The sequence below is a fragment of the Oncorhynchus keta genome, chromosome 29 (genome assembly GCF_023373465.1).
Source record: "Oncorhynchus keta strain PuntledgeMale-10-30-2019 chromosome 29, Oket_V2, whole genome shotgun sequence".
NCBI classification, from domain to species: domain Eukaryota; kingdom Metazoa; phylum Chordata; class Actinopteri; order Salmoniformes; family Salmonidae; genus Oncorhynchus; species Oncorhynchus keta.
In genome coordinates, this window is record NC_068449.1 from 26,380,906 (window position 1) to 26,407,294 (window position 26,389).

Here is a 26,389-nt window from a genome sequence, read left to right on the forward strand (position 1 = left end):
TTGAAATGCATTCCAGGTGACTACCTCATGAAGCTGGTTGAGAGAATGCCAAAAATATATTTGGTTACTACATCATTCCAAATGTTTTATTTCATAGTTGTGATGTCTTCACTATATTTACCCATCTCTCTCATCTTTCTATTTGTAGCTAGCTAAACTAACGTTAGCTAACCAAGCTAGTTTACTAGCTAGCTGATCGTTTTATGAACATAACTTGTGAGCATCGTATTCAGATGAGTTTTAAAAATACATATATTTATCCCCATTTCCGATTATCCATTAATCTCATCCATGATGTCTTGACGGCTGTGGCGCAAGCTAAAGGCAAAAAACGTAAACAAAGAGGATACATGCGAGTAGAGCAACTGAGTTTGGTCGTCACACACACATGCCCATATATGGCATTACGGTGGCAGACATATTGGAATTTCTATCCGGTGATGTCCCTGCAAAAGGGAACACATATATCTCCTGCTGGCGAGGTTTTCTCCAGCCGACAGACCGTCCACTCCTCCCAGTCTCCACCCCTCTAGACTGCGGGCAGGCATGGCGGCTATCGAGACACGGGAATGCGAAACAGAAGGCTGTAGCAGCGAGGCCAAACTTCAATGTCCAACCTGTATCAAGCTCGGGATCCAAGGCTCATACTTTTGCTCTCAGGTAGCATTCGTTTTCTAATTCATTCAATTTGAAAGGGGTCTGACATGATCCACACAACGGCCCAGCATCCTTCATCACGAGGTAGCTAGCGCTGACATAGTTGCCCCAATTGAGTTTCCTCACACCCCTTTAAGTAGCCTAGCATATGATGCTAGTTAGCTACAGTAGCTAACTAACTACAAGCATGTTCTGCTTAAAACCGTAGCGAAAAAGCAATGGTTTGCAAACACATTAGATAGGAACTTTATTTGAAGCCAATAGCTAACATTATCCTCCCGTATGAAAAATGCTTGTTTTGTTTATTGTAGTTTGTGTATTCTAACTAGTTAACTCATTTGCTAGCGCGGTGTTCGTTAAAAAGCATCAACTTTGAAGTCTAGCAAGCTTGTTGGGTAGTTAGCCTAGTTTACCCATTGGTATTGGTTATTGCAATGAATTAAATTGTGCATGAGGCATGCTTTCTACATGTTGATGATGTAGCCATGCTAATTAATTTGATTTCTCTGATCCTGGTCTGGCTGTAGTAAACCCACCTGTGGCATGTTTGAAATGTCAATCATTGAAATTGCCAAGGATTCAAGGAAAGAAGAATGCAGGTCCCAGTTTCAGTTTAGCCAAACATATTTATAACTAACCCACCTGTCTGTGGTTTAGCTGTGTGTCATTAAAGGTAAAAGGCAGTGTAATTAGTTTAAAGCTTATCACAGTCTGGCAGTAGGCCTAGATTCAGTTTTGTCAGAGACTGATTGGTAGGTAGGCAGATCTGCTCTGTCAGAGCCTCTATCCATGAAGCCAGCCGGTTGGTGGGATATTTTTTTCCTGTTGCTCTCACTGTTCTGGTGGTCACTGGTCAAAAAATCCATTGACTGAGCAGCAGAGATGCATGGTCAACTGGCCGTTGACCTAGTCTTGAAATAAACTGTTAAGTGGTTTATATAGCATGTGTGCAATACAGAGGCCATTGGTCTCTCTGCCTTTGTATAATATTGAGCGGGAAAGCACAAATCCCAGTCCACAGACGATTAGAGGAATTGATTCTGCAATTTGTGCCATTGAGAAACAAACAGCCAGCAGATACTGCTGCTATTGATGATTTAAGGTCGCACACCCCTGATGTGCAGAGTCTCATATGGATATATCTCTCCTCTCTGTCCCCTCATTCAGGAGTGCTTCAAAGGGAGCTGGGCTACTCACAAGCAGATGCACAAAAAAGCAAGTAGGTAGCGTCGTTAGCAATATCCTATCACACAGACCAACTCACTTCCAAATAATTTTCCAAACGGATCACAATGTTGCTTCATGGGCTTTCTTGTCATTGTTCCCATTCCTACATGACCTATCATCTGAAGGCATAGAATATGTGAAAGCCTGCATAAATGCCCAACCTTTCCCATCTCTAATTTTGATGTTGAAATAGAGCAATGGTGTAGCCATTCAAAATGGACTTTGACATTGTAATATGTACCAGCCATTAGATCAGGGGTGGACAATCTGTGATATCCGGTACAGGCTTCCCCCTCAGACAGGCAGCAACACACTGGATTACATTTATCAATGTAAAAAAAAAGAAGCAGTTGTTTTGTTGACTTGGGCATTTTACTGCTTGGCTGGAAGAAAAACCTGAACCCACACTGGGCCCTCACAAGATAAACTTGCCCAAGAGTAGTCTAATCTGTATGTGTGAACACCTAACTGTGATCTTTCAAAATGTTGTCAAATCAGATGTCCTATATTACATTCTCTTTTTGCAGAGGAGGATAAGAACCAGGTTGAGGCAAAGAACTGCGTGGAGAACGACACCAACACAGACCCATGGCCTGGCTACCGCTACACGGGCAGACTACGCCCTCACTACCCACTCGTAAGGCCACCTTTCTGGTACATTTCTAAATTGGGCTAATGCGCTGATAAGAGCTTTTATGTAGGATATTTTTTTCTTGACTACATAGTAGTCCAACATATGTCAACACAACATGATTTAATAGACAAAAGCCACACAAGCTTTGTGTAAAGTTTATTCATTAGCCCCTGGAAGCTGTCTAATCATGTCTCAACTCTCATCTTGTTGGTTCCTTCTGTGAGCTCCAAGTAATCAATCTCTCCTGTCATTGGTTCCCCATGTAGACTCCCATGAGGCATGTCCCCGGTAACATCGAAAGACCTGACTATGCCGACCATCCACTAGGTAATGCTACTCCTCCTCGACTGCCTCCAGTTGCTTTTAAGTTTTAAGAAATCCTTTGCTGTCCATTTGAAAATCTTCTCAAGGCTAGTATTCTTTGTCATGAATTGTTATTGAAACATGACACTTTATCTGAGAAATGTGTACTGTTTCTATGTTTAACATCAGGTGACATCATTCATAGAAAAATGGGTTTCTGCCCCAGCCATAGATTCCGCCTGAGCTGATCACTCATTATGTAACCATGGCAACCTCAATGGTGAGGATTCACTGCATAAGTTAACTGTCACCTGACTACTGATCAGCCACCAGGTAGCCATGGTTAGTCTCTCCACTCATGGCACATCCATCCAAATGGCACGCCGGGACGCGAGTGAGATAATGTCATGTCCGTTATTCGTGATCATCAGAGCCCAGTTTTTCAAAAGTTATCTGAATTCAAATCCATGTTTATTTGTCACGTGCCGAATACAACAGGTGTTGTATTTCACCTTACAGTGAAATGCTTACTTACAGGCTCTAACCAATGGTGCGTGACAAAATGTGTGTTAAGTAAAGAAATAAAACAAAACAACAGCAAAAAGACTTTTGAAAAAAGAGTAGCAAGGCTATATACAGACACCTGTTAGTCAGGCATATTGACGTAGTATGTACATGTAGGTATCGTTAAAGTGACTATGCATATATGATGAACAGAGAGTAGCAGAAGCGTAAAAAGAGGGGTTGGCGGGTGGTGGAACACAATGCAGGTAGCCCGGTTAGCCAATGTGCGGGAGCACTGGTTGGTCGGGCCAATTTAGGTAGTATGTACATATCGTTAAAGTGACTATGCATATAAGATAAACAGAGTAGCAGCAGCAGTGTAAAATAGGGGATGGGGGGGGCACACAATGCAAATAGTCCGGGTAACCATTTGGTTACCTGTTCAGGAGTCTTATGGCTTGGGGGTAAAAACTGTTGAGAAGCCTTTTTGTCCTAGACTTGGCACTCCGGTACCGCTTGCTATGCGGTAGTAGAGAGAACAGTCTGTGGCTGGGGGTCTTTGACAATTTTTAGGGCCTTCCTCTGACACCGCCTGGTGTAGAGGTCTTGAATGGCAGGCAGCTTTGCCCCAGTGATGTACTGGGCCGTATGCACTACCCTCTGTAGTGCCTTGCGGTCGAAGGCCGAGCAATTGCCGTACCAGGCAGTGATGCAACCGGTCAGGATGCCCTCGCTGTTGCAGCTGTACGATGGGATTAAATGCATAGAATTAGAATGAATAGAGTGGGATTCCAAGTCAATGATTTGGCTGTTTGATTAATTCTGTTTCTATGTATTAAATGGCTACATTTTGCTATAGATTTTCAATGTTCGAACATGGCTTGAGGCGAATCCCATGCATCAATTTGCCTATGATCCCACAACCCTTCTAAAGATGCAAAAAGTAATTTAGTTTAGAATGATGTTACAACACCTGTGTAGTTCTCTACTGAAGCTGCAGAGTCTGAGAATAAGTAGTAGCCAGTTCTCACTCTCACTCTGTATTCCAGTTCACGTTCTCTGGATGGCAAGTGGCTTGAACATTTTCCTCCATGACCAAATGATCCTGGTAAAACACCTAATGTTGCTAGGTAACCATGCAAACTTGGATAGATAGACATGAGCATGACTGGAATATGAATCTGATTAGGATGTTGATATTGGCCAACTACTGGATAACATAGATTTGACCAATAAACTAGCCAGCACTAACCATGTTACATGTCAGGGATGTGCAACTGGTGGCCTGTGTAGAAATTACAAAAAATATATACATTTTTACAAAAATGTATGTTCACTTGGAACTCATTCGAGATCTCGACTAACGCTTGAGACTTATAGTAGAATACACAAGGTGCAATTTCAAAATTGTCTTGTGAATTAGCAGTTTTTATCTTATGTCAGTCACTGACAATCACTCAATTAGCCCATGTCAGCTAACAATAGGCTACTTTACCGTCATATTTCAAATCAAACTATTTATCACATGCTCCGAATGCAACAAGTGTAGACCTTGCCGTGAAATGCTTACTTACAAGCCCTTAACCAACAGTGCAGTTCATGAAGAGTTAGGAAAATATTTACCAAATGAACTAAAGTAAGATAACAATAACAAAGCTATATACAGGGGTGTGCGGGGGTATAGGTTAGAGGTCATTTGTACATGTAGGTAGGGGTGAAGGGACTATGCATAGATAATGAACAGCAAGTACCAGCAGTGTACAAAATAAATGGAGGGGGGGACAATGTAATATTAGCAATGTTTACTTTGGTCACTAGGGGAGCTCCTGTATGGCTACTGAAGCGTAATACATTGTTGTAGTAATTACTCTTTACCAATAGGGTGAACTGTGCTGAACTAGAAGAGCTGCAGGTAAAACGCCTGCCAGCAAACAAGTTGGCTCGTGCAAGCGATCATGAGCCCTAGAAAAAGGAAATTTTAGCATTTAAAATGGCATATTTCAACCAAAATGGGAGACTGATTATCTGTTCACTGAATTCAAAGGTAGACCACAATGTTTGGTGTGCTTGCAGAATGTATCTGTGATGAAAGATTAGAACGTCAGTCGCCACTACAACAGCAACCATAAAGAGAAATATGGCAAGTACACTGGTGCTGCTAGTGCAGCCATCGTTACAAATCTAAAATCCAAGATACACAAACAGCAGTGCCTTTTTACAGAAGCCACTACAACACAATAATGTTGTGTAAAGGCATCTTATCAAGTAGCACTTGAATTAGGGAAAGCAAAGAAGCCCTTGTCTGATGGAGACACAGTGAAAAGATCAGTTCAGATGGCTAAGGCTTTTGGGGATGACAAGATGGCCTAGAACTCGAGTTTGTCTCACTCCGCACAGTGACTCGCACAATTTGATGTTCACCATCATGTAGATGGGAAGATAGAACAAATAAAATGTTATTGGTCTCATGCACATACAGTGGGGCAAAAATGTATTTAGTCAGCCACCAATTGTATAAGTTCTCCCACTTAAAAAGATGAGGCCTGTAATTTTCATAATATGTACACTTCAACTATGACAGACAAAATGAGAAAAAAAATCCAGAAAATCACATTGTAGGATTTTAATGAATTTATTTGCAAATTACGGCCAGGCAGAGACAGCAAGGGCGGTTCGTTGCTCCAGAGCCTTTCCGTTCACCTTCCCACTCCTGGGCCAGACTACACTCAATCATATGACCCACTGAAGAGATGAGTCTTCAGTAAAGACTTAAAGGTTGAGACCGAGTTTGTGTCTCTGACATGGGTAGGCAGACCGTTCCATAAAAATGGAGCTCTATAGGAGAAAGCCCTGCCTCCAGCTGTTTGCTTAGAAATTCTAGGGACAATTAGGAGGTCTGCGTCTTGTGACCGTAGCGTACGTGTAGGTATGTACGGCAGGACCAAATCAGAGAGATAGGTAGGAGCAAGCCCATGTAATGCTTTGTAGGTTAGCAGTAAAACCTTGATCAGCCCTTGCTTTGACAGGAAGCCAGTGTAGAGAGGCTAGCACTGGAGTAATATGATCACATTTTTGGGTTCTAGTCAGGATTCTAGCAGCCGTATTTAGCACTAACTGAAGTTTATTTAGTGCTTTATCCGGGTAGCCGGAAAGTAGAGCATTGCAGTAGTCTAACCTAGAAGTGACAAAAGCATGGATTAATTTTTCTGCATCATTTTTGGACAGAAAGTTTCTGATTTTTGCAATGTTACGTAGATGGAAAAAAGCTGTCCTTGAAATGGTCTTGATATGTTCTTCAAAAGAGCGATCAGGGTCCAGAGTAACGCCGAGGTCCTTCACAGTTTTATTTGAGACGACTGTACAACCATTAAGATTAATTGTCAGATTCAACAGAAGATCTCTTTGTTTCTTGGGACCTAGAACTAACATCTCTGTTTTGTCCGAATTTAAAAGTAGAAAGTTTGCAGCCATCCACTTCCTTATGTCTGAAACACATGCTTCGAGCAAGGGCAATTTTGGGGCTTCACCATGTTCCATTGAAATGTACAGCTGTGTGTTATCCGCATAGCAGTGAAAGTTAACATTATGTTTTCGAATGACATCCCCAAGAGGTAAAATATATAGTGAAAACAATAGTGGTCCTAAAACAGAACCTTGAGGAACACTTAAATTTACAGTTGATTTGTCAGAGGACAAACCATTCACAGAGACGAACTGATATCTTTCCGACATAAGATCTAAACCAGGCCAGAACTTGTCCGTGTAGACCAATTTGGGTTTCCAATCTCTCCAAAAGAATGTGGTGATCGATGGTATCAAAAGCAGCACTAAGGTCTAGGAGCACGAGGACAGATGCAGAGCCTCGGTCCGATGCCATTAAAATGTAATTTACCACCTTCACAAGTGCCGTCTCAGTGCTATGATGGGGTCTAAAACCAGACTGAAGCATTTTGTATACATTGTTTGTCTTCAGGAAGGCAGTGAGTTGCTGCGCAACAGCCTTTTCTAAAAAAAAATTGAGAGGAATGGAAGATTCGATATAGGCCGATAGTTTTTTATATTTTCTGGGTCAAGGTTTGGCTTTTTCAAGAGAGGCTTTATTACTGCCACTTTTAGTGAGTTTGGTACACATCTGGTGGATAGAGAGCCGTTTATTATGTTCAACATAGGAGGGCCAAGCACAGGAAGCAGCTCTTTCAGTAGTTTAGTTGGAATAGGGTCCAGTATGCAGCTTGAAGGTTTAGAGGCCATGATTATTTTCATCATTGTCAAGAGATATAGTACTAAAACACTTGAGCGTCTCTCTTGATCCTAGGTCCTGGCAGAGTTGTGCAGACTCAGAACAACTGAGCTTTGAAGGAATACGCAGATTTAAAGAGGAGTCCGTAATTTGCTTTCTAATAATCATAATCTTTTCCTCAAAGAAGTTCATGAATTTATCACTGCGAAAGTGAAAGTCATCCTCTCTTGGGGAATGCTGCTTTTTAGTTAGCTTTGCGACAGTATCAAAAAGGAATTTCGGATTGTTCTTATTTTCCTCAATCAAGTTAGAAAAATAGGATGATCGAGCAGCAGTAAGGGCTCTTCGGTACTGCACGGTACTGTCTTTCCAAGCTAGTCGGAAGACTTCCAGTTTGGTGTGGCGCCATTTACGTTCCAATTTTCTGGAAGCTTGCTTCAGAGCTCTGGTATTTTCTGTGTACCAGGGAGCTAGTTTCTTATGGGAAATATTTTTAGTTTTTAGGGGTGTAACTGCATCTAGGGTATTGCGCAAGGTTAAATTGAGTTCCTCAGTTAGGTGGTTAATTGATTTTTTGTCCTCTGGTGTCCTTGGGTAGACGGAGGGAATCTGGAAGGACATCAAGGAATCTTTGTTGTCTGTGAATTTATAGCACGACTTTTGATGTTCCTTGGTTGGGGTCTGAGCAGATTATTTGTTGCAATTGCAAACGTAATAAAATGGTGGTCCAATAGTCCAGGATTATGAGGAAAAACATTAAGATCCACAACATGTATTCCATGGGACAAAACTAGGTCCAGCATATGACTGTGACAGTGAGTGGGTCCAGAGACATGTTGGACAAAACCCACTGAGTCGATGATGGCTCCGAAAGCCTTTTGGAGTGGGTCTGTGGACTTTTCCATGTGAATATTGAAGTCACCAAAGATTAGAATATCATCTGCTTTGACTACAAGGTCCGATAGGAATTCAGGGAACTCAGTGAGGAACGCTGTATATGGCCCAGGAGGCCTGTAAACAGTAGCTATAAAAAGTGATTGATTGAGTAGGCTGCATAGATTTCATGACTAGAAGCTCAAAAGACAAACGTAATTTTTTTTTTTTTTTGTAAATTGAAATTTGCTATCGTAAATGTTAGCAACACCTCTGCCTTTGCGGGATGCACGGGGGATATGGTCACTAGTGTAGCCAGGAGGTGAGGCCTCATTTAACACAGTAAATCCATCAGGCTTAAGCCATGTTTCAGTCAGGCCAATCACATCAAGATTATGATCAGTGATTAGTTCATTGACTATAATTGCCTTTGAAGTAAGGGATCTAACATTAAGTAGCCCTATTTTGAGATGTGAGGTATCATGATCTCTTTCAATAATGACAGGAATGGAGGTGTTCTTTATCCTAGTGAGATTGCTAAGGCGAACACCGCCATGTTTAGTTTTGCCCAACCTAGGTCGAGGCACAGACACGGTCTCAATGGTGATAGCTGAGCTGACTACACTGACTGTGCTAGTGGCAGACTCCACTATGCTGACAGGCTGGCTAACAGCCTGCTGCCTGGCCTGCACCCTATTTCATTGTGGAGCTAGAGGAGTTAGAGCCCTGTCTATGTTGGTAGATAAGATGAGAGCACCCCTCCAGCTAGGATGGAGTCCGTCACTCCTCAGCAGGTCAGACTTGGTCCTGTTTGTGGGTGAGTCCCAGAAAGAGGGCCAGTTATCTACAAATTCTATATTTTGGGAGGGGCAGAAAACAGTTTTCAACCAGCGATTGAGTTGTGAGAGACTGCTGTAGAGCTCATCACTCCCCCTAACTGGGAGGGGGCCAGAGACAATTACTCGATGCCGACACATCTTTCTAGCTGATTTACACGCAGAAGCTATGTTGCGCTTGGTGATCTCTGACTGTTTCATCCTAACATCGTTGGTGCCGACGTGGATAACAATATCTCTATACTCTCTACACTCGCCAGTTTTAGCTTTAGCCAGCACCATCTTCAGATTAGGCTTAACGTCGGTAGCCCTGCCCCCCTGGTAAACGGTGTATGATCGCTGGATGATTCGTTTTAAGTCTAATACTGCAGGTAATGGAGTCGCCAATGACTAGAGTTTTCAATTTGTCAGAGCTAATGGTGGGAAGCTTCGGCGTCTCAGACCCCGTAACGGGAGGAGTAGAGACCAGAGAAGACTCGGCCTCTGACTCTGACTCGCTGCTTAATGGGGAAAACCGGTTGAAAGTTTCTGTCGGCAGAATGAGCGACACCGGTTGAGCGTTCCTACAGCATTTCCTTCCAGAAACCGTGAGAAAGTTGTCCGGCTGCGGGGACTGTGCCAGGGGATTTATACTACTATCTGTACTTACTTGTGGCACAGACGCTGTTTCATCCTTTCCTACACGGAAATTACCCTTGCCTAACGATTGCGTCTGAAGCTGGGCTTGTAGCACAGCTATCCTCGCCGCAAGGCGAGTACAGCGACAGTAATTAGAAGGCATTATGTTATATATATATATATATAAACGGTAATTAAAAAGTAAAAACCGTAACAGTTGTCAGGTAGCAAAATAGGTTGCCAACAAAACTCACAGCAACTCTAAAACAAGTCTGCAAGTTATGACCGGAAATGACGTCAGGTTCTCAGCTATCTCTAGTGGTAGCATGAGACTGAGTCAACCACCCACACAAGTGGCTCAGGTAGTGCAGCTCATCCAGGATGGAACATCAATGCGAGCTGTGGCAAGAAGGTTTGCTGTGTCTGTCAGCGTAGAGTCTAGAGCATGGAGGCACTACCAGGAGACAGGCCAGTACATCAGGAGATGTGGAGGAGGCCGTAGGAGGGCAACAACCCAGCAGCAGGACCGCTACCTCCGCCTTTGTGCAAGGAGGAGCACTGCCAGAGTCGTGCAAAATGACCTCCAGCAGGCCACAAATGTGCATGTGTCTGCTCAAACAAATAGAAACAGAGACACCATAAGGGTGGTATGAGGGCCAAACGTCCACAGGTGGGGGTTGTGCTTACAGCCCAACACCGTGCAGGACGTTTGGCATTTGCCAGAGAACACAAAGATTGGCAAATTCGCCACTGGCGCCCTGTGCTCTTCACAGATGAAAGCAGGTTCACACTGAGCACATGTGACAGAGTCTGGAGACGCCGTGGAGAACGTTCTGCTGCCTGCAACATCGGTTGACCGGTTTGGCGGTGGGTCAGTCATGGTGTGGGGTGGCATTTCTTTGGGGGGCCGCACAGCCCTCCACGTGCTCGCCAGAGGTAGCCTGACTGCCATTAGGTACCGAGATGAGATCCTCAGACCCCTTGTGAGACCATATGCTGGTGCGGTTGGCCCTGGGTTCCTCCTAATGCAAGACAATGCTAGACCTCATGTGGCTGGAGTGTCAGCAGTTCCTGCAAGAGGAAGGCATTGATGCTATGGACTGGCCCGCCCGTTCCCCAGACCTGAATCCAATTGAGCACATCTGGGACATCATGTCTCGCTCCATCCACCAACGCCACGTTGCACCACAGACTGGCCAGGAGTTGGCGGATGCTTTAGTCCAGGTCTGGGAGGAGATTCCTCAGGAGACCATCCGCCACCTCATCAGGACCATGCCCAGGCGTTGTAGGGAGGTCATACAGGCACGTGGAGGCCACACGCACTACTGAGCCTCATTTTGACTTGTTTTAAGGACATTACATCAAAGTTGGATCAGCCTGTAGTGTGGTTTTCCTCTTTTTAATGTTGAGTGTGACTCCAAATCCAGACCTCCATGGTTTGATAAATTTGATTTCCATTGATAATTTTTGCGTGATTTTTGTTGTCAGCACATTCAACTATGTAAAGAAGAAAGTATTTAAAGAATATTTCATTCATTCAGATCTAGGATGTGTTATTTTAGTGTTCCCTTTATTTTTTTGAGCAGTGTGTATATATATATATATATATATCTCTCAATCACACATGGAATCATGTAGTAACCAAAAAGTTTTACTTCATAATTTTTGATGTCTTCACTCTTATTTTACAATGTAGAAAATAGTAAAAATAAAAGTAGGTGTGTCCAAATGTGATATTAGTTTAAAATAAATTTACAAAACTTTCTAAACATGTTTTTTTCTTTGTCATTATGGGGTATTGTGAAGATTGAGGAAAAACGACAATTTAATTATTTTTAGAATACGGCTGTAACGTAACATTGTGTAAAGTCAAGGGGTCTGAATACTGTATGTACAGCAATGGTTAAATAGGATAGGCCTTGACTAGAATACAGTATATACATATGAAGTGGGTAAAACGGTATGTAAACATTATTCAAGTGACCAGGGTTCCTTGACTATGTACATAGTGTAGCAGTGTCTAAGGTACAGTCACTAAAGTTCAGGGCAGGATACCAGCTAGTGGTAACTATTTAACAATCTGATGGCCTTGAGAAGCTGTTTTTCAGTTGCTGTCCCAGCTTTGTAGCCGTGGACAGATTACCTGGAGGGCAGGGATTGTGACCCCGGTGATGCGTTGGGCAGACTGCACCACTCGCTCGAGAGCCCTGCGGTTGCATTTGGTGCAGTTGCTGTACCAGACAGTGATGCAGCCCGACAGGATTCTCTCAATTGTGCATCTGTAGAAGTTCAATGGGGGTCTTAGGGGCCAAATTGAATTTCTTCAGCCTCCTGAGGTTGAAGAGGCACTGTTGCGCTGCCTTCACCATTTCAGATTGTCAATGAACAACATTCTCACATAGACATTCCTCTTGTCCAGATGGGATAGGGCAGTGCGATGGTGATTGCGTAGTCCTTGGATCTATTAGGGCGGTATGCAAATTGCAATGGGTCTAGGGTGTCTGGTAAGGTGGAGGTGATATTATCCTTTACTAGCCTCTCGAAGAGCTTCATGACAGAAATTAGTTCTACGGGGCCATAGTCATGTAGTTCAGTGATCTTTGCTTTCTTGGGTACAGGAAAACTGGTGGACATCTTGGGGCAACAGACTGGGATAGAGAGAGATTGAATACATTGTATATGCAAAGAATTCAGATTCCTTGTATTTAAAAAAACATTTTGTTACATTACAGCCTTATCCTAAAATTGATAAAATAGTATTTCCCCCCCTCTACAATCTACACACAATACCCCATAATGACAAAGTGAAAACAGGTTTTGTATTAAATAAACCTGTACCTTATTTACATAGCTATTCAGACCCATTGCTATGTCAATTGAAACTGAGCTCAGGTGCATCCCGTTTCCATTGATTGTCCTTGAGATGTTTCTACAACTTGATTGGATTCCACCTTTGGTAAATTCAATTGTTTGGACATGATTTGGAAGGGCACACACCGGTCTATATAAGTTCCCACAGTTGACAGTGCATGTCAGAGCAAAAACCAAACCATGAGTTCAACGGCATAGATCTGGGGAACGGTACCAAAACATTTCTGCAGCATTGAAGGTCCCAAAGTACACAGTGGCCTCCATCATTCTTAAATAGAAGACGTTTGGATCCACCAAGACTCTTCCTAGAGCTGGAGACCTGGCCAAATTGAGCAATCGGGGGAGGAGGACCTTGGTCAGCGAAGTGTCCAAGAAACCGTTGGTCACTCTGACAGAGCTCCAGAGTTCCTCTGTGGGGGATCCTTCCAGAAGGACAACCATCTCTGCAGCACTCAGTCAGGACTGAGAGAAAGATCAATGGAGCAAAGTACAGAAAGATTGTTGATGAAAACCTGCTCCAGAACGCTCAGGATCTGACTGGGGCGACGGTTCACCTTCCAACAGGACAGCGACCCTAAGCACACAGCCAAGACAACGCAGGAGTGGCTTTGGCGCAAGTCTCCGAATGTCCTTGAGTGGCCCAGCCAGAGCCCGGACTTGAACCCGATCAAACATCTCTGGAGAGACCTAAAAATAGCTGTCCATCGACGCTCCCCATCCAACTTGACAGAGCTTGAGAGGATCTGAAGAGAAGAATGGAGGAAACTCCCCAAACACAGGTGTGCTAAGCTTTTAGTGTCACCGAAGAGAACTTGAGGCTGTAAAAGCTGCCAACGGTACTTCCACAAAGTACTGAGTAAAGGGCTGAATACTTATGTTAATGTGTTTTCTTTAAATTAGAAATACATTTGCAAAGCTGTCTAAACCAGTTTTTGCTTCGTCAATATGGGATATTGGGTGTAGATTGAGGGGGGGGGGGGGTTTGGGAAAAAAAAGAGTTAAGGTGTCAGAATACTTTTTGAATTCACTCTATGTCTGTAAACACTCTAGCCAGCTGGTCTGCGCATTCTCTGGATGTGGCTCGGGATGCGGTCTGGACCGCCAGCCTTGCGAGGTTTAACACCTTTCAATGTCTTACTCCGGCCACGGAGAACGAGAGCTCACGGTCAATGGTAGAGGCGGTGGCCCCCACCGGCGGCAGTGTTTCCCTCGAAGTAGACAAAGGTGTTTAGCTTATCCTGGAGCAAAACATTGGTGTCCATGACACGGCTAGTTTTCCCGTTTATAATCCGTGATTGTCCGGAGTCCTCTGCCACATACGTCTCGTGTCTGAGCCGTTGAGTTGTGACTCCACTTTCTGAAATTTTGCTCCTTTTACCTTGCGTTGTATGAGAGTACTGATGTGACCGATATCAGTCAGTTTTTCTATACTTGCGCTATACTTGCGCTATTGGGTAAGGATGACCCACTGGATTTGCAGGGTTTCTGCACCAGAGTGGTGTGGACTGCACTGAGTCATTCACCAAGTAAGACCACTCAATCATGTTTTCATAAATTCATAGGCTATACTCGGCTTTAATATCACATAATAAACTGAACAAAAATATTAATGTAAAGTGTTGGTTTCATGAGCTGAAATAAGAGCCCAGATTTGTTTACATCCCTGTTAGTGAGCATTTCACCTTTTGCTTTGATAATCCATCCACCTGAGCGGCGTGGCATATCAAGAAGCTGATTAAACAGCACGATCATTACACAGGTGCACCTTGTGCTGGAGATATTAAACAGCCACTCTAAAATGTGCAATTTTGTCAACACAATGCCACAGGTGTCAAGTTTTGAGGGAGGGTGCAATTGGCATGCTGACTGCAGGAATGTCCACCAGAGCTGTTGCCAGATATTTTAATGTTAATTTCTCTACCATAAGCTGCCTCCATCATATTTGGAGAATTTGGCAGTACGTCCAATCGGCCTCACAACCGCGGAGCACGTGTATGGCGTTGTGCGTTTTTCTTATTTAAAGGTTAGTGCCCCATGGTATGGGCGGGCATAAGCTACGGACAATAAACGCAATTGAATTTTATAGATGGCAATTTGAATGCACAGAGATACCGTGGCGAGATCCTGAGCCCATTGTTGTGACATTCATCCGATGCCATTACCTCATGTTTCAGCATAATAATGCATGGCCCCATGTCGTAAGGATCTGTACACAATTCCTGGAAGCTGAACATTTTCCTATTTCTTCTATGGCCTGCATACTCACCAGACATGTTACCCGTTGAGCATGTTTGGAATGCTCTGGATCGACATGTACGACAGCTCGTTCCAGTTAACTCAGTAAAAACTTTTGAAATAGTTGCATTTCATATTTTTTCGGTGTATAAAAATACAAACGTCACTTAGTTTTATTTGTTTTTTTACATGTCTGTGTGGAGATTAAACGGAGCTTATGTTTGCAGTCTAATTGTGCTTATTTTATAATTGTAGGAAGCTCTGTGGAAAGATGCTGAACTTCATTCATGGATGTTGTGACAAGTTACCAACTAGATCCGAGGAGCGAACAGAGCTGTCAAACATCGATGTTTGTGGCCTCCCTCTGATGTTTTCAACTTCACAGGGATACGATGGCAGAGCTGTGGGAAATGCCTGGAGAGGTTATTTTCGTTGTGCACAGTCTTCTGTTTTTGGAGGAGAGCATCCGTGTGGATACGAGTTTTTTTTTTTGTGAAGAATTTAGGGATATCAGCTTTCTCTCTGATCTGGCCTTTCTTACAGACAACCCAGCATCTGAAGGTGTAAGAATATTTTGCAGATAAATACACAACGCATAGGACGAGAGGTCAAAGGACTAAAAGTAAATTGAGTACTAATGGTCAATAGGGAATTATCAATGGAAATGGTTGGTTTTCAGTACAACATCTGGTAGGAATGTCAGCCCTGAACTTAAAGCTGAAGCTATGTGTGGCACCTTCTTATTGGTCCAACCTGAAATGGGATACTTGTTATTTGGCCATTGGCCCAGTTTTATTGCAAGGAATTCTAATTGGTCAACCACAGGCTAGGGCTGTTATAAAACTACATCCTATCCCTTTGTTCTGTGGAGGGAACCACTGGAGAGCATGAACATCTACCATCTACTTCCAAGCATGATTCGTCTGCTTTGAATACACCTATTTTCGTCCCCCTGATTTGCTTTGGGGTCTGTGTTACTAAAGAATAACCAACTGCTTGACACAAGGACGAAGAAATCAGACTGTGGTAGCTCTTTACGCCAATGTGAATGGGTTTCGGCGCAAACTTGAACTGTTCAAAGACCACCTGTCATTAGACCTGCTGAGTCTGGCCCACTTTCACACATGCAGATTTGCACACTGACATGTCTGAATGTGAGAACACTGTCCCCTTCAGCTGGTACACAGCTGTGATCACATTATTACAGGAGCAATTCAAAGATCACTTTCAAGACTTCCACGATATGCAGCCTCGCATCCGTCTGTTCACTGATCCGATCTCCTCTGCTGTGAATGAACAGCCCACCGAATTGCAAATTGAGCTTTGAGAGTTGCAGGCCGACCCCTTCTTTCAATCTAAATGGAACGAGGGAGATTGAGTTTTGGAAACTTTTGCCAGAGTCCAGTTTCCCACACTTGAGAGAATTTGCACTTTCATTGGCCAGCATTTTTAGGAGAACATTTTGTAGGAGCAGCTTTTCCACATACTCACAAAACACTTCCATCTCATGCGTGTGGTATGTACAACCATCCCTCCCTTGTGCGTGCACATGAGACACAAGTGTCACATTTTAAAAGCCAACTGATTACAAGTGGTTGTTGTTACTGCTGGTTGCACTTATTTCTGTAACTTAACCCTCACATTATATTTTTTTCCAATTGAGGAGTATGTCTCCTGCACCATTGTGGGATATGAATGATTAAACAATGTTTGGGGTAGGGCAGGCTATAATCAGTGGTGGAAAATGTACCCAGTTGTCGTACTTGAGTAAAGACCTTTTAATAGAAAATGACTGTACCAAATATTTGAAGACTTTTACTTAAGTATCAAAAGTAAAATAATTTCAAATTCCGTACATTAAGTAAACCAGACTTTCGTGTTTTTTTAATTTACAGATGGCCAGGGGCACACTCCAACACTCAGACCATAATTTACAAATTTAAGCAATTGTGTTTAGTGAGTCCGCCAGATCAGATTCCGTAGTGATGACCAAGGATGTTCTCATGATAAGTGTGTGAATTGGACCATCTTCCTGTTCCGCTAAGCATTCAAAATGTAACAAGTATTTTTTGGTGTCAAGGAAAATGTATGGAGTAAATTATTTATCTGACCATTTTTACGTCACTACATTCCTAAAGAAAATAAAGTACAGATACCAACAACAAACTACTTGAACTAGTGTTAAAGTAGTTTTATTTAAAAGCCTGCACTTATTGGGAAAATTAGCTACATAGGAATAGAGAGCATTACAGTAGCCTACCATAAATATACCTGCCGCATGTATTGACAGCTACAGGGTCACTAATCTGTTTTCACTTTTTATGAGCATTGGTGATGACAATTCCACATGTTCTGGTTATTAGCCTCCATTAGTTCTGTTTTTTGCAGAAGACTATTAGTTCTTAAAAATTTGTCCTAAAAAAATCAATTTATTTTACTGTTAGGCTAAAGAAATCTCAAAGGCAGATATTGACATTTTATGTGTTTAATACTCAATGGAAGTAGTGAGGGCTGCACTGATCTGTTGCCCTTTGTTTTGAAATTAACTCAAATACCAATGAATTTATATTGAAATGTTCGTTTTTTTAGTTCCTTGAATGCAGTTTCTATACAAGTATAGAACCATCTTATTGTGGTATTATTTGTATCCAATGTCAAGGATTTTGAATGCCATTGGTAGACTAGGACCGTGCCCCAGGACTACCTGACATGATGGCTCCTTGCTGTCCCCAGTCCACCTGACTGTGCTGCTGCTCCAGTTAACTGTTCTGCCTTATTATTATTATTAGACCATGCTGGTCATTTATGAACATTTGAACATCTTGGTCATGTTCTGTTATAATCTCTACCCGGCACAGCCAGAAGAGGACTGGCCACCCCACATAGCCCGGTTCCTCTCTAGGTTTCTTCCTAGGTTTTGGCCTTTCTAGGGAGTTTTTCCTAGCCACCGTGCTTTTACACCTGCATTGTTTGGGGTTTTAGGCTGGGTTTCTGTACAGCACTTTGAGATATCAGCTGATGTACGAAGGGCTATATAAATAAATTTGATTTGATTTGTTTGGTATAATGCATCGAGTTGTGGTTTAACTGCACAAATGGGTTGATTGTAAAAATCAGTTGACTACATGTTTAGGTGGGCGTACACAGAACTGCGAGCCACTGCTGCCCCTCATGCGTTCAAATTTTGTGCCCCCACCCACATCAAGGTAACCCATTTCACATGAGTCACTCCCCCTGTTCTGATGTTTTCTATACTGCTGTCTTGGCAAAATTAGAACGTAACCTCTTTTTTCTACTGTTCCACTTTTCTAAATGAGAAAATTCTGGGCCTAATACATCTTGGCTGGGTTACATAATATAACCATAAGCAGCACATCTGGATATATTTGAATGTTTAACTGTCAATGTGCTTTGCTGTCCTTGCCCAGCATTAATCACTAGACAGTCTGGCCTGTCTGCCACAGTGCTGTTTAATTGTTAATGGCATCCAATCTATTCCTGTTGTCCCGAGTCTAGTCTACACATTGTGAACCTGGCTAGTGAGATTGTTTGCTCAATAGCATAGTTGATCTACCCCTAGGCTTTTTATGTTGGTTCAGAGAACCAACATCTCATTGTTGAACTGGAATGCTAGTGTTGCGCACACAATATCTCTTCGAACAGGTTAACAGGATGAATTAATCTGTGAAGGTTAGAGTAGTGGCGGGGGTTAATGGTTTGTCACTGCGGCGGATTTCCATCATATGTATTTTTTGAGATCAGTGTAGATCCTCAATAAAACATATCTGGGGGTTGGCAGGGGTGCTGGTTTGGAGATGACACCGCCTAATACAGAAAAGCATGTCTGTTCTGCGAAATATATATTCCCAAATGTATTCTCATTTTATTTTAGCTGTTAAACTTTATGTCCCCTACTGACATGCACGGGTGTTGTTAACACCACATTGCAGGCCATATAATTTGGTCAGGTAATTATTTACTTAATTTTTTAAACTCATGTGTCATGATCTGGCATAATGGTAGGCAACATTTTAGGCTTTAAAAGTGGCTTAATAGTTAGGTCAGTTATTAAGCATTAATGAACAAAGAACCATTTGGGAGCCAAATGAACCGGCTCACAGAAAAAACACAATACCCATCACTACGCGACAGAGCTCAAAGGAGACAATGGCGTTTCTTAATTGAAGGGTAGGTTAATTTGTCCCCAGACAAAATCGATCTCAGATCGATTAAGTTTGTCATGGGATTTATTTTAGCTTTAATCCCCGAGTTAAATGGCTGTTGTAGATATTTGTTTCAGGTGCCATCTGACTATTTGCTAGTCTCTTAACAAGATTTGGGTCAATATCTCTCGAACTTTTCAATTAAGAAATTATTCCTTAATTTACTAAACTGAGAGGAAATTGACTCCACCTCAGTGCATTAGACTAGTAAACATTTTTACCTTTAGTAGCGGAACATTCCTGTATACATTTGCTACCCTCTGAAAGAAGCTTATTCGTCTTGGTTAATACCACAATCATTCCCACTTTGTGTGTGGCTATGTATGCAAGCGCTTGTGAGTGTTTGAGAGGAAGTGTGCTTGCGCGATTGAGTCTGAGGCCGGTGTCTGAAGCTCTTCTACTCATCACTTCAGCAGCAGAAGTGGGTCTTATGGCAGGTACGTCCTACTCCACAACACCCCCATCCCATGCCCAGCTGTCTGTTAACATATGTGCGGTACATGACCACACACACACTGTCGCTCTCTTATTGTGTAACTATTTTGTTTATTTCGTATGTCTCAATTGGTGAACACCTGGCAGGAAACCAAAGCATGGCCCAACATTTTTGCATGGCCTTTTCATTCATCCTTTGTTGCTGTAGTAGAGCTATGGTTTGTATTTTATTGTGGTGATGTGGGTGTTGTACAGTAGTCATGTCTCTTAAGTGGTTGATAAACTGACTACTGTGGTTGTGGCCCATGTGTCAGCGATGTTGCCTACACTGATTATGAAGCGCATATCAATGTATGTAAACATCGTTTTTGGTTTTGTGATCTCATGACAGATAAGAACTGTACAATAAGAATGTAATTTTCATTCCAATGAAAATAGTCTAAACCATGTGGCTCAACCATAATAACAGTATGTCAATACAAGGCCCCCATAGCACAGAAATATGTAGATGTTATATATTTCCACAGGAGTAAATAATATAGAGAGAATTCCACACAGCTGGAAGACTGGGATCCTTTCAGCTCTACAGGTGTGTCTAATATAGGGGGTAGAGGTTCATTTGGAACTCTGCAGAATTCAGAGAATGGCTTCAGGAGGTCTGCAGGGCAACATTATCATGCCTCTTGGTCGATTTGTGTAGGTCCATATCCTCGTGGTGTTTTCATTGTTTTCTTTTAATATAGCCAGGTTAGGTGAAGACGTTTCGTGTCTACTTTAATTTGATGAATCTATTCTGTCATGTGGGCTTCTAAGTAAAGCTAGGGACACACTTTTTATCCTAGATGTAGGCTACCATAAGGATGTGATGATGAAGGTAGTTCTATGGTCAGTACTCCACATTAAGCTCTTTTCTATGTTAATAGCAAGGAGGTTGACATAGTAGCTGTGTGCTTTGGAGTGTAATAACACTACGTAGTTATGTTTGAGCAGTCCATTTCAAGTGAAAGTCTTAGTGACTTTCTTTGACTCAGTTTGATGGACTGTTGATCAGGGTGAGTTTGGTGTATGGATTGAATAGTGATGTTAAAACAAATCCTGTATGTCAATTCTCACTTTGCTTTTTTTAAAGGCATGTCTGAGTCGGAGCAGTCTTTGAAGGGCACTTCACAGATCAAGATCCTTTCTGCCAAAGACATAGAAGGCATGACAGTTGTGTGTAAGGTAACTTATTCAATTGCTTTGTCAACTTTCTCCGTTGCCGCTATTAACATGGTTCTAAAAACAGTTTGAAATGGAAAGACATTTGTCTTTTTGTAGCTGGCCCGAGAGGTGCTTGACATCGCCGCCCTGATGGTAAAACCTGGCATGACCACGGAGGAGATTGACTACACTGTGCATCTGGTAAAGACCCTGGCCTCCTTTTCCCCCTCTCCCATCCCCTCATTCTCTTCCTTTCCCAATCTATTCTCCTCTCTCCCTCATCTTGGTTGTTGTGTAATTACTTTTTTATTTCTCGCTCCAGGCCTGCACAGCCAGAAACTGTTACCCCTCCCCTCTGAACTACTATAACTTCCCCAAGTCCTGCTGCACGTCAGTCAACGAGGTCATCTGCCACGGCATCCCAGACAGGAGACCTCTGGTGGATGGGGATATCCTCAACGGTAGGCTTCCCGGGAGGAATTTCCATAGTCTTGTGGCTTTCTCATCTCACTCCCTTAGTCTTTCCTGATGTGACTGGGCAGGTAAAAAGCAAATCCCTATTTGGCATCCTTCATATACTTTCACCTTTAAAAAAAAAATAATAATATTTTACCTTTTTCACCTTTATTTAACTAGGCAAGTCAGTTAAGAACAAATTCTTATTTTCAATGACGGCGTAGGAACAGTGGGTTAACTGCCTGTTCAGGGGCAGAACGACAGATTTGTACCATGTCAGCTCAGGGGTTTGAACTTGTAACCTTCCGGTTACTAGTCCAACGCTCTAACCACTAGGCTACCCTGCCGCTCCTAATGGATGTGCTATCAGATCATTGAGTATAATGGGATTTAACTAGACGGCCACTTTAGACTATTGAGATGCACATAGAGAATGGGCTGTTCCCAATCGACAGACTGCCGTAGACTTCTTGCTCACAGTATGGTTTGACAAGAGAAATTATTTGATTTAGCAACAGTCTACAGGACTTCAGCCAAATTGTAGCCTTCGTCCTATATATTTCTGCTAAGTCTCTTCTGAAGAGCCATATCCAATCGGTGACGCAGCCAAAAAATGACTTTACAGCATGGTTAGACAAGACAAATGGTCTCATTAGCGTTCAGCTTTGCCATTTTGCTCCCTAGCATGCATATATTTCTGCTCATGTTCGGCATCTCTTTCCCTCTCCTTTGCAGTGGATATTACTGTGTACCACAATGGATTTCACGGAGACCTCAACGAGACCTTCTTCGTTGGGGAGGCAGATGAAGGGGCGAAAAAACTTGTCCAGACCACCTTCGAATGCCTTATGCAAGCCATCGACTCCGGTAGGATCTCTTACCTGTTGCCAGATGATGATGATTTCTTTAACAATTAGGTCACTATCTCACAGTTAAAGGGGCAGTCAGCTCTTGCTACATCCATTTTGGGACTCAAATGAATAATATGTACTAGAGGTCGACCGATTAATCGGAATGGCCGATTTAATTAGGGCCGATTTCAAGTTTTCGTAACATTCGGAAATTTGTATTTTTGGGCGCCGATTTTGATTTTTTTATACCTTTTTATTTAACTAGGCGAGTCGGTTAAGGACACATCCTTCTTTTCAATGACGGCCTAGGAACGGTGGGTTAACTTCCTTGTTCAGGTGCAGAACGACATATTTTCACCTTGTCGGCTCGGGGGATCCAATCTTGCAACCTTAACAGTTAACTAGTCCAACACAATAACGACCTGCCTCTCTCTCGTTGTACTAGCCTGTTACGCGAATGCCGTAAGCCAAGGTAAGTTGCTAGCTAGCATTAAACATATCTTATAAAAAAACAATCGATCATAATCACTAGTTAACTACACATGGTTGATATTGCTAGATATTATCTAGCGTGTCCTGCGTTGCATATAATCTGACTAAGCATACAAGTATCTAAGTATCTGACTGAGCGGTGGTAGGCAGAAGCAGGCGCGTAAACATTAATTCAAACAGCACTTTCTTTGTGTTTTGCCAGCAGCTCTTCGTTGTGCGTCAAGCATTGCGCTGTTTATGACTTCAAGCCTATCAACTCCCGAGATGAGGCTGGTGTAACCGAAGTGAAATGGCTAGCTAGTTAGCGCGCACTAATAGCGTTTCAAACATCACTCACTCTGAGCCTTCTAGTAGTTGTTCCCCTTGCTCTGCATGGGTAACGCTGCTTCGATGGTGGCTGTTGTCGTTGTGTTGCTGGTTCGAGCCCAGGGAGGAGCGAGGAGAGGGACGGAAACTATACTGTTGCACTGGCAATATTAAAGTGCCTATAAGAACATCCAATAGTCAAAGGTTAATGAAATACAAATGCTATAGAGGGAAATAGTCCTATAATTCCTATAATAACTACAACTTAAAACTTCTTACCTGGGAATATTGAAGACTCATGTTAAAAGGAACCACCAACCATGTTTCATTATTTACTTGAGTCTAAATTGATTTTATTTATGTATTATATTAAGTTAAAATAAGTGTTAATTCAGTATTGTTGTAATTGTCATTATTACAAATAAAAAAATCGCCCGATGAATCGGTATCGGCTTTTTTGGTCCTCCAATAATCGGCGTCGGCGTTAAAATCATAATCGGTCGTACTCTAATATGTACCCATTTGATTCTTGAAGAAAATAACTTATAAATGCCTCATGAGCTTAGTTGAACTGCCATACCCCATCCTTAACCCAAAATTGAAATATGTTTTACTCCAATGTTTGTAAACAAATGCCTCAACGTGGTTAAAACTATCATTTTGATATCATGGATGGTCAGTCCTTGCATCCACAGTTCTGTCTTTGAATTTGAGAGGTAACTTTTCTTCAGCACCATCCCTCAGCTTTTTACCAAAACTGGTGGGGAGAATGCTTTGTTTCAACTGCTGATTGCCACTTTGTTTTTTTCCCCTCCCTTTTCTAGTGAAGCCAGGTATCCGCTACAGGGAGCTTGGTAACATCATCCAGAAACATGCCCAGGCTAACGGCTTCTCTGTGGTGCGGAGCTACTGTGGCCACGGCATCCACAAACTGTTCCACACTGCTCCTAACGTGCCGCATTATGCCAGTGCGTAACAATACTTATTAGGGCCGGGATGATACCTGTATTACGATACTCATTTGTATCGTGGCAAGGAAACAACACAAAGCCGATGTAATTGTTTAGTAAAACAGCCCAAATGTTGGAAACAAACAATTGTTGTCATTTATTTAGTCATATTTATTTTCCAAGCTACAGCACACTATTTTACATACAGCAGTTTTTTAAAGGACCAAAGAGATATCTGCTTTTTTCCCCTTCATTTTTGCCATGGAAAAAATATAGATACTGGTATTGTTCCGGCCCTACTTCCTCTCCTTACACCAATAAGCTTGTGAAATTGAAATCCTATTCTCAGATATCATAGTAGCCTACTTTATTAATCCCAACTGTGATTTGGGGAAGATGTATAAAGCAGTGGGTTTACTCTTTCCTTTGCAGAAAACAAAGCAGTCGGAGTGATTAAGCCCGGCCATGTATTCACCATCGAGCCCATGATCTGTGAAGGTAAGGGCCCTCTAAGACATGACCGCAGATTTGGGGTGTAATTTTGTATGTAATGGTTGGTAATTATATACCTATGTGTAATACTGTATGTGTTCTACGTAGGTGGTTGGCAGGACGAGACATGGCCTGATGGTTGGACAGCAGTGACCCGGGACGGAAAGCGTTCGGCCCAGTTTGAGCACACCCTCCTGGTGACTGAGACTGGCTGTGACATTCTGACGCGCCGGCTGGATGACAACGGACGTCCCCACTTCCTGAACCAAATCTAAACTGGGGGGGGCTACGACACAGCATCACATGGACTGTCTCACGGGATGCGTTCTCTTTTGCACCCCCGTTGTATCACACACACACCTCTAACCTGAGGCACCACACCCCCTGGAGGCCCGCCCGCCGTGGCCCAGCTCTCACTGTTCAACGAATTTACTGTCCTTCTACAAAATTAACAGAAAGTACTTGAATACATTTGATATCAACTGTGTGGATTTTTTTTATCTAGGCTGTTTTAAAAAAGAAATGTCTCATCAGGAGATAAAAAGGATAAAAAGAAAAGGGAAGTGTATTCATGAAATGTGGCTTTGTGCAGTTGCAGGTTGAATTCTTACCTTGATTGTTAGCTTGGATTCTGTTGATGTGTATAACTGAAGAGGCATGGAAGGGATCAGGCTTTAGTTTGACCCCATGACTTTTAGACATGTGCTACCTTACTGTATTGCTTAATTGATTGCAAGGCAGCCATGCTCCTATTGACCGGCTGTTCAGCTCACCTGTAGTGTTCTGTTAAGGTGTGTCGTCCAGGTCTATTCAAATCTGAGCCCTGAGGAGTGAACTAGTTTAGTAATAATTGGAGTCCCTCACCTGGCATCCCCCGGTCTGGTTTGAATCGGGATTGAAGTCAGCAGTGCTACGAACCCTGGGGTCTGGATTGGACTTGTCCTGGTGTAGCGTGTTGGGCCTTAATTTGTGAATTAAGAATGAGCATGCTGGCTAATGTCCAGGCAGCATATATCCGTTATTCCTCAGTCCAGTCAATCACTATTTATCTTGGTATGCTGTCGATTTACTGTTGCGAGCAACAGCCTTGAGTCTCCATTTCCAGTCTTTCCACAGTTTTTCTGACACCTTTTTATTTCTTCTATGATGGAGTGATAAGCAGCTGTTGTGTATGTTTTTTGTTTGTTTGAGTGTGAGGACTGTATAAATGCCAAAGGCTCTATTGCAGCAGAAGTTTGGGTTTACCACCGACCTGTGAGTTAATACCCGATTCAAGAACACTGTATTAAAATAGTAATCATTTGAAGTATTGTTTTACATTAGCTGGTAGTTATGCATTTGTCTTCCCATAATGTGCATATTTTCTAATGTGCACATTAGAAAATGAAAAATTAGACTAGATTCTTACTCCCAATGCTATGCGCAATTAACCTGGCGAAGAGGTTCAAATGAAATTGACCAGTAAGACAATTCTTTGATTTATTGTATTAAATTCAAATTGATAAATAATTTTCTAGAATTTCATAACACAAATACTGCAAAGTAAGAAAGGGGAAAGGATGGTATTGATTTATAACCTTGTAAATAGAAAGCTGGCTTTAATGTGATTCTTCTGCAATGCCTTACCATTTCCCAGCATGCATTAAACCAAAGCCCTCTGATACTCTCGAAGGGCAAACTCATCCAGCTTCTTGTTCATGTACTGACTGACCAGTTTAGGAAAACTCTCCACACTTTTAAATCCTGTGGAAAGCAGATGCGAAGTGTGACCTCAATCTAATCAAAGACCACATCCCAGAAAATGCTGGAAAACTGATGATTGGATAATGTGGGGTGCCAACTACACAGAGCTATTGGCTCTAACTGTGGTGACATTAGACCCATCCCAGTCACATCCAAGCAGTTCCAGTCAAGGTGTGTCCTGTCACCAAGCTGGAATGGGCAATTAAATCTCTTGCCCGGCTACTGCCACCCTCTGGAACACAG

General features: G+C 42.5%; 1 protein-coding gene across 1 annotated transcript; it reads left to right on the top strand.

Moving 5' to 3' along the window:
• The first annotated feature begins 387 nt into the window (after positions 1 to 387).
• Positions 388 to 26,085, top strand: metap1 (methionyl aminopeptidase 1). Its single transcript, XM_035743118.2, has 11 exons — positions 388 to 660; positions 1,825 to 1,876; positions 2,412 to 2,521; positions 2,785 to 2,845; positions 20,786 to 20,877; positions 20,974 to 21,057; positions 21,179 to 21,317; positions 22,048 to 22,179; positions 23,786 to 23,929; positions 24,344 to 24,409; positions 24,512 to 26,085. Exons 1-11 carry the CDS (start codon positions 547 to 549, stop codon positions 24,676 to 24,678), a joined length of 1,161 nt encoding a protein of 386 aa, XP_035599011.1. The 5' UTR covers positions 388 to 546; the 3' UTR covers positions 24,679 to 26,085.
• The last annotated feature ends 304 nt before the right edge of the window (positions 26,086 to 26,389 follow it).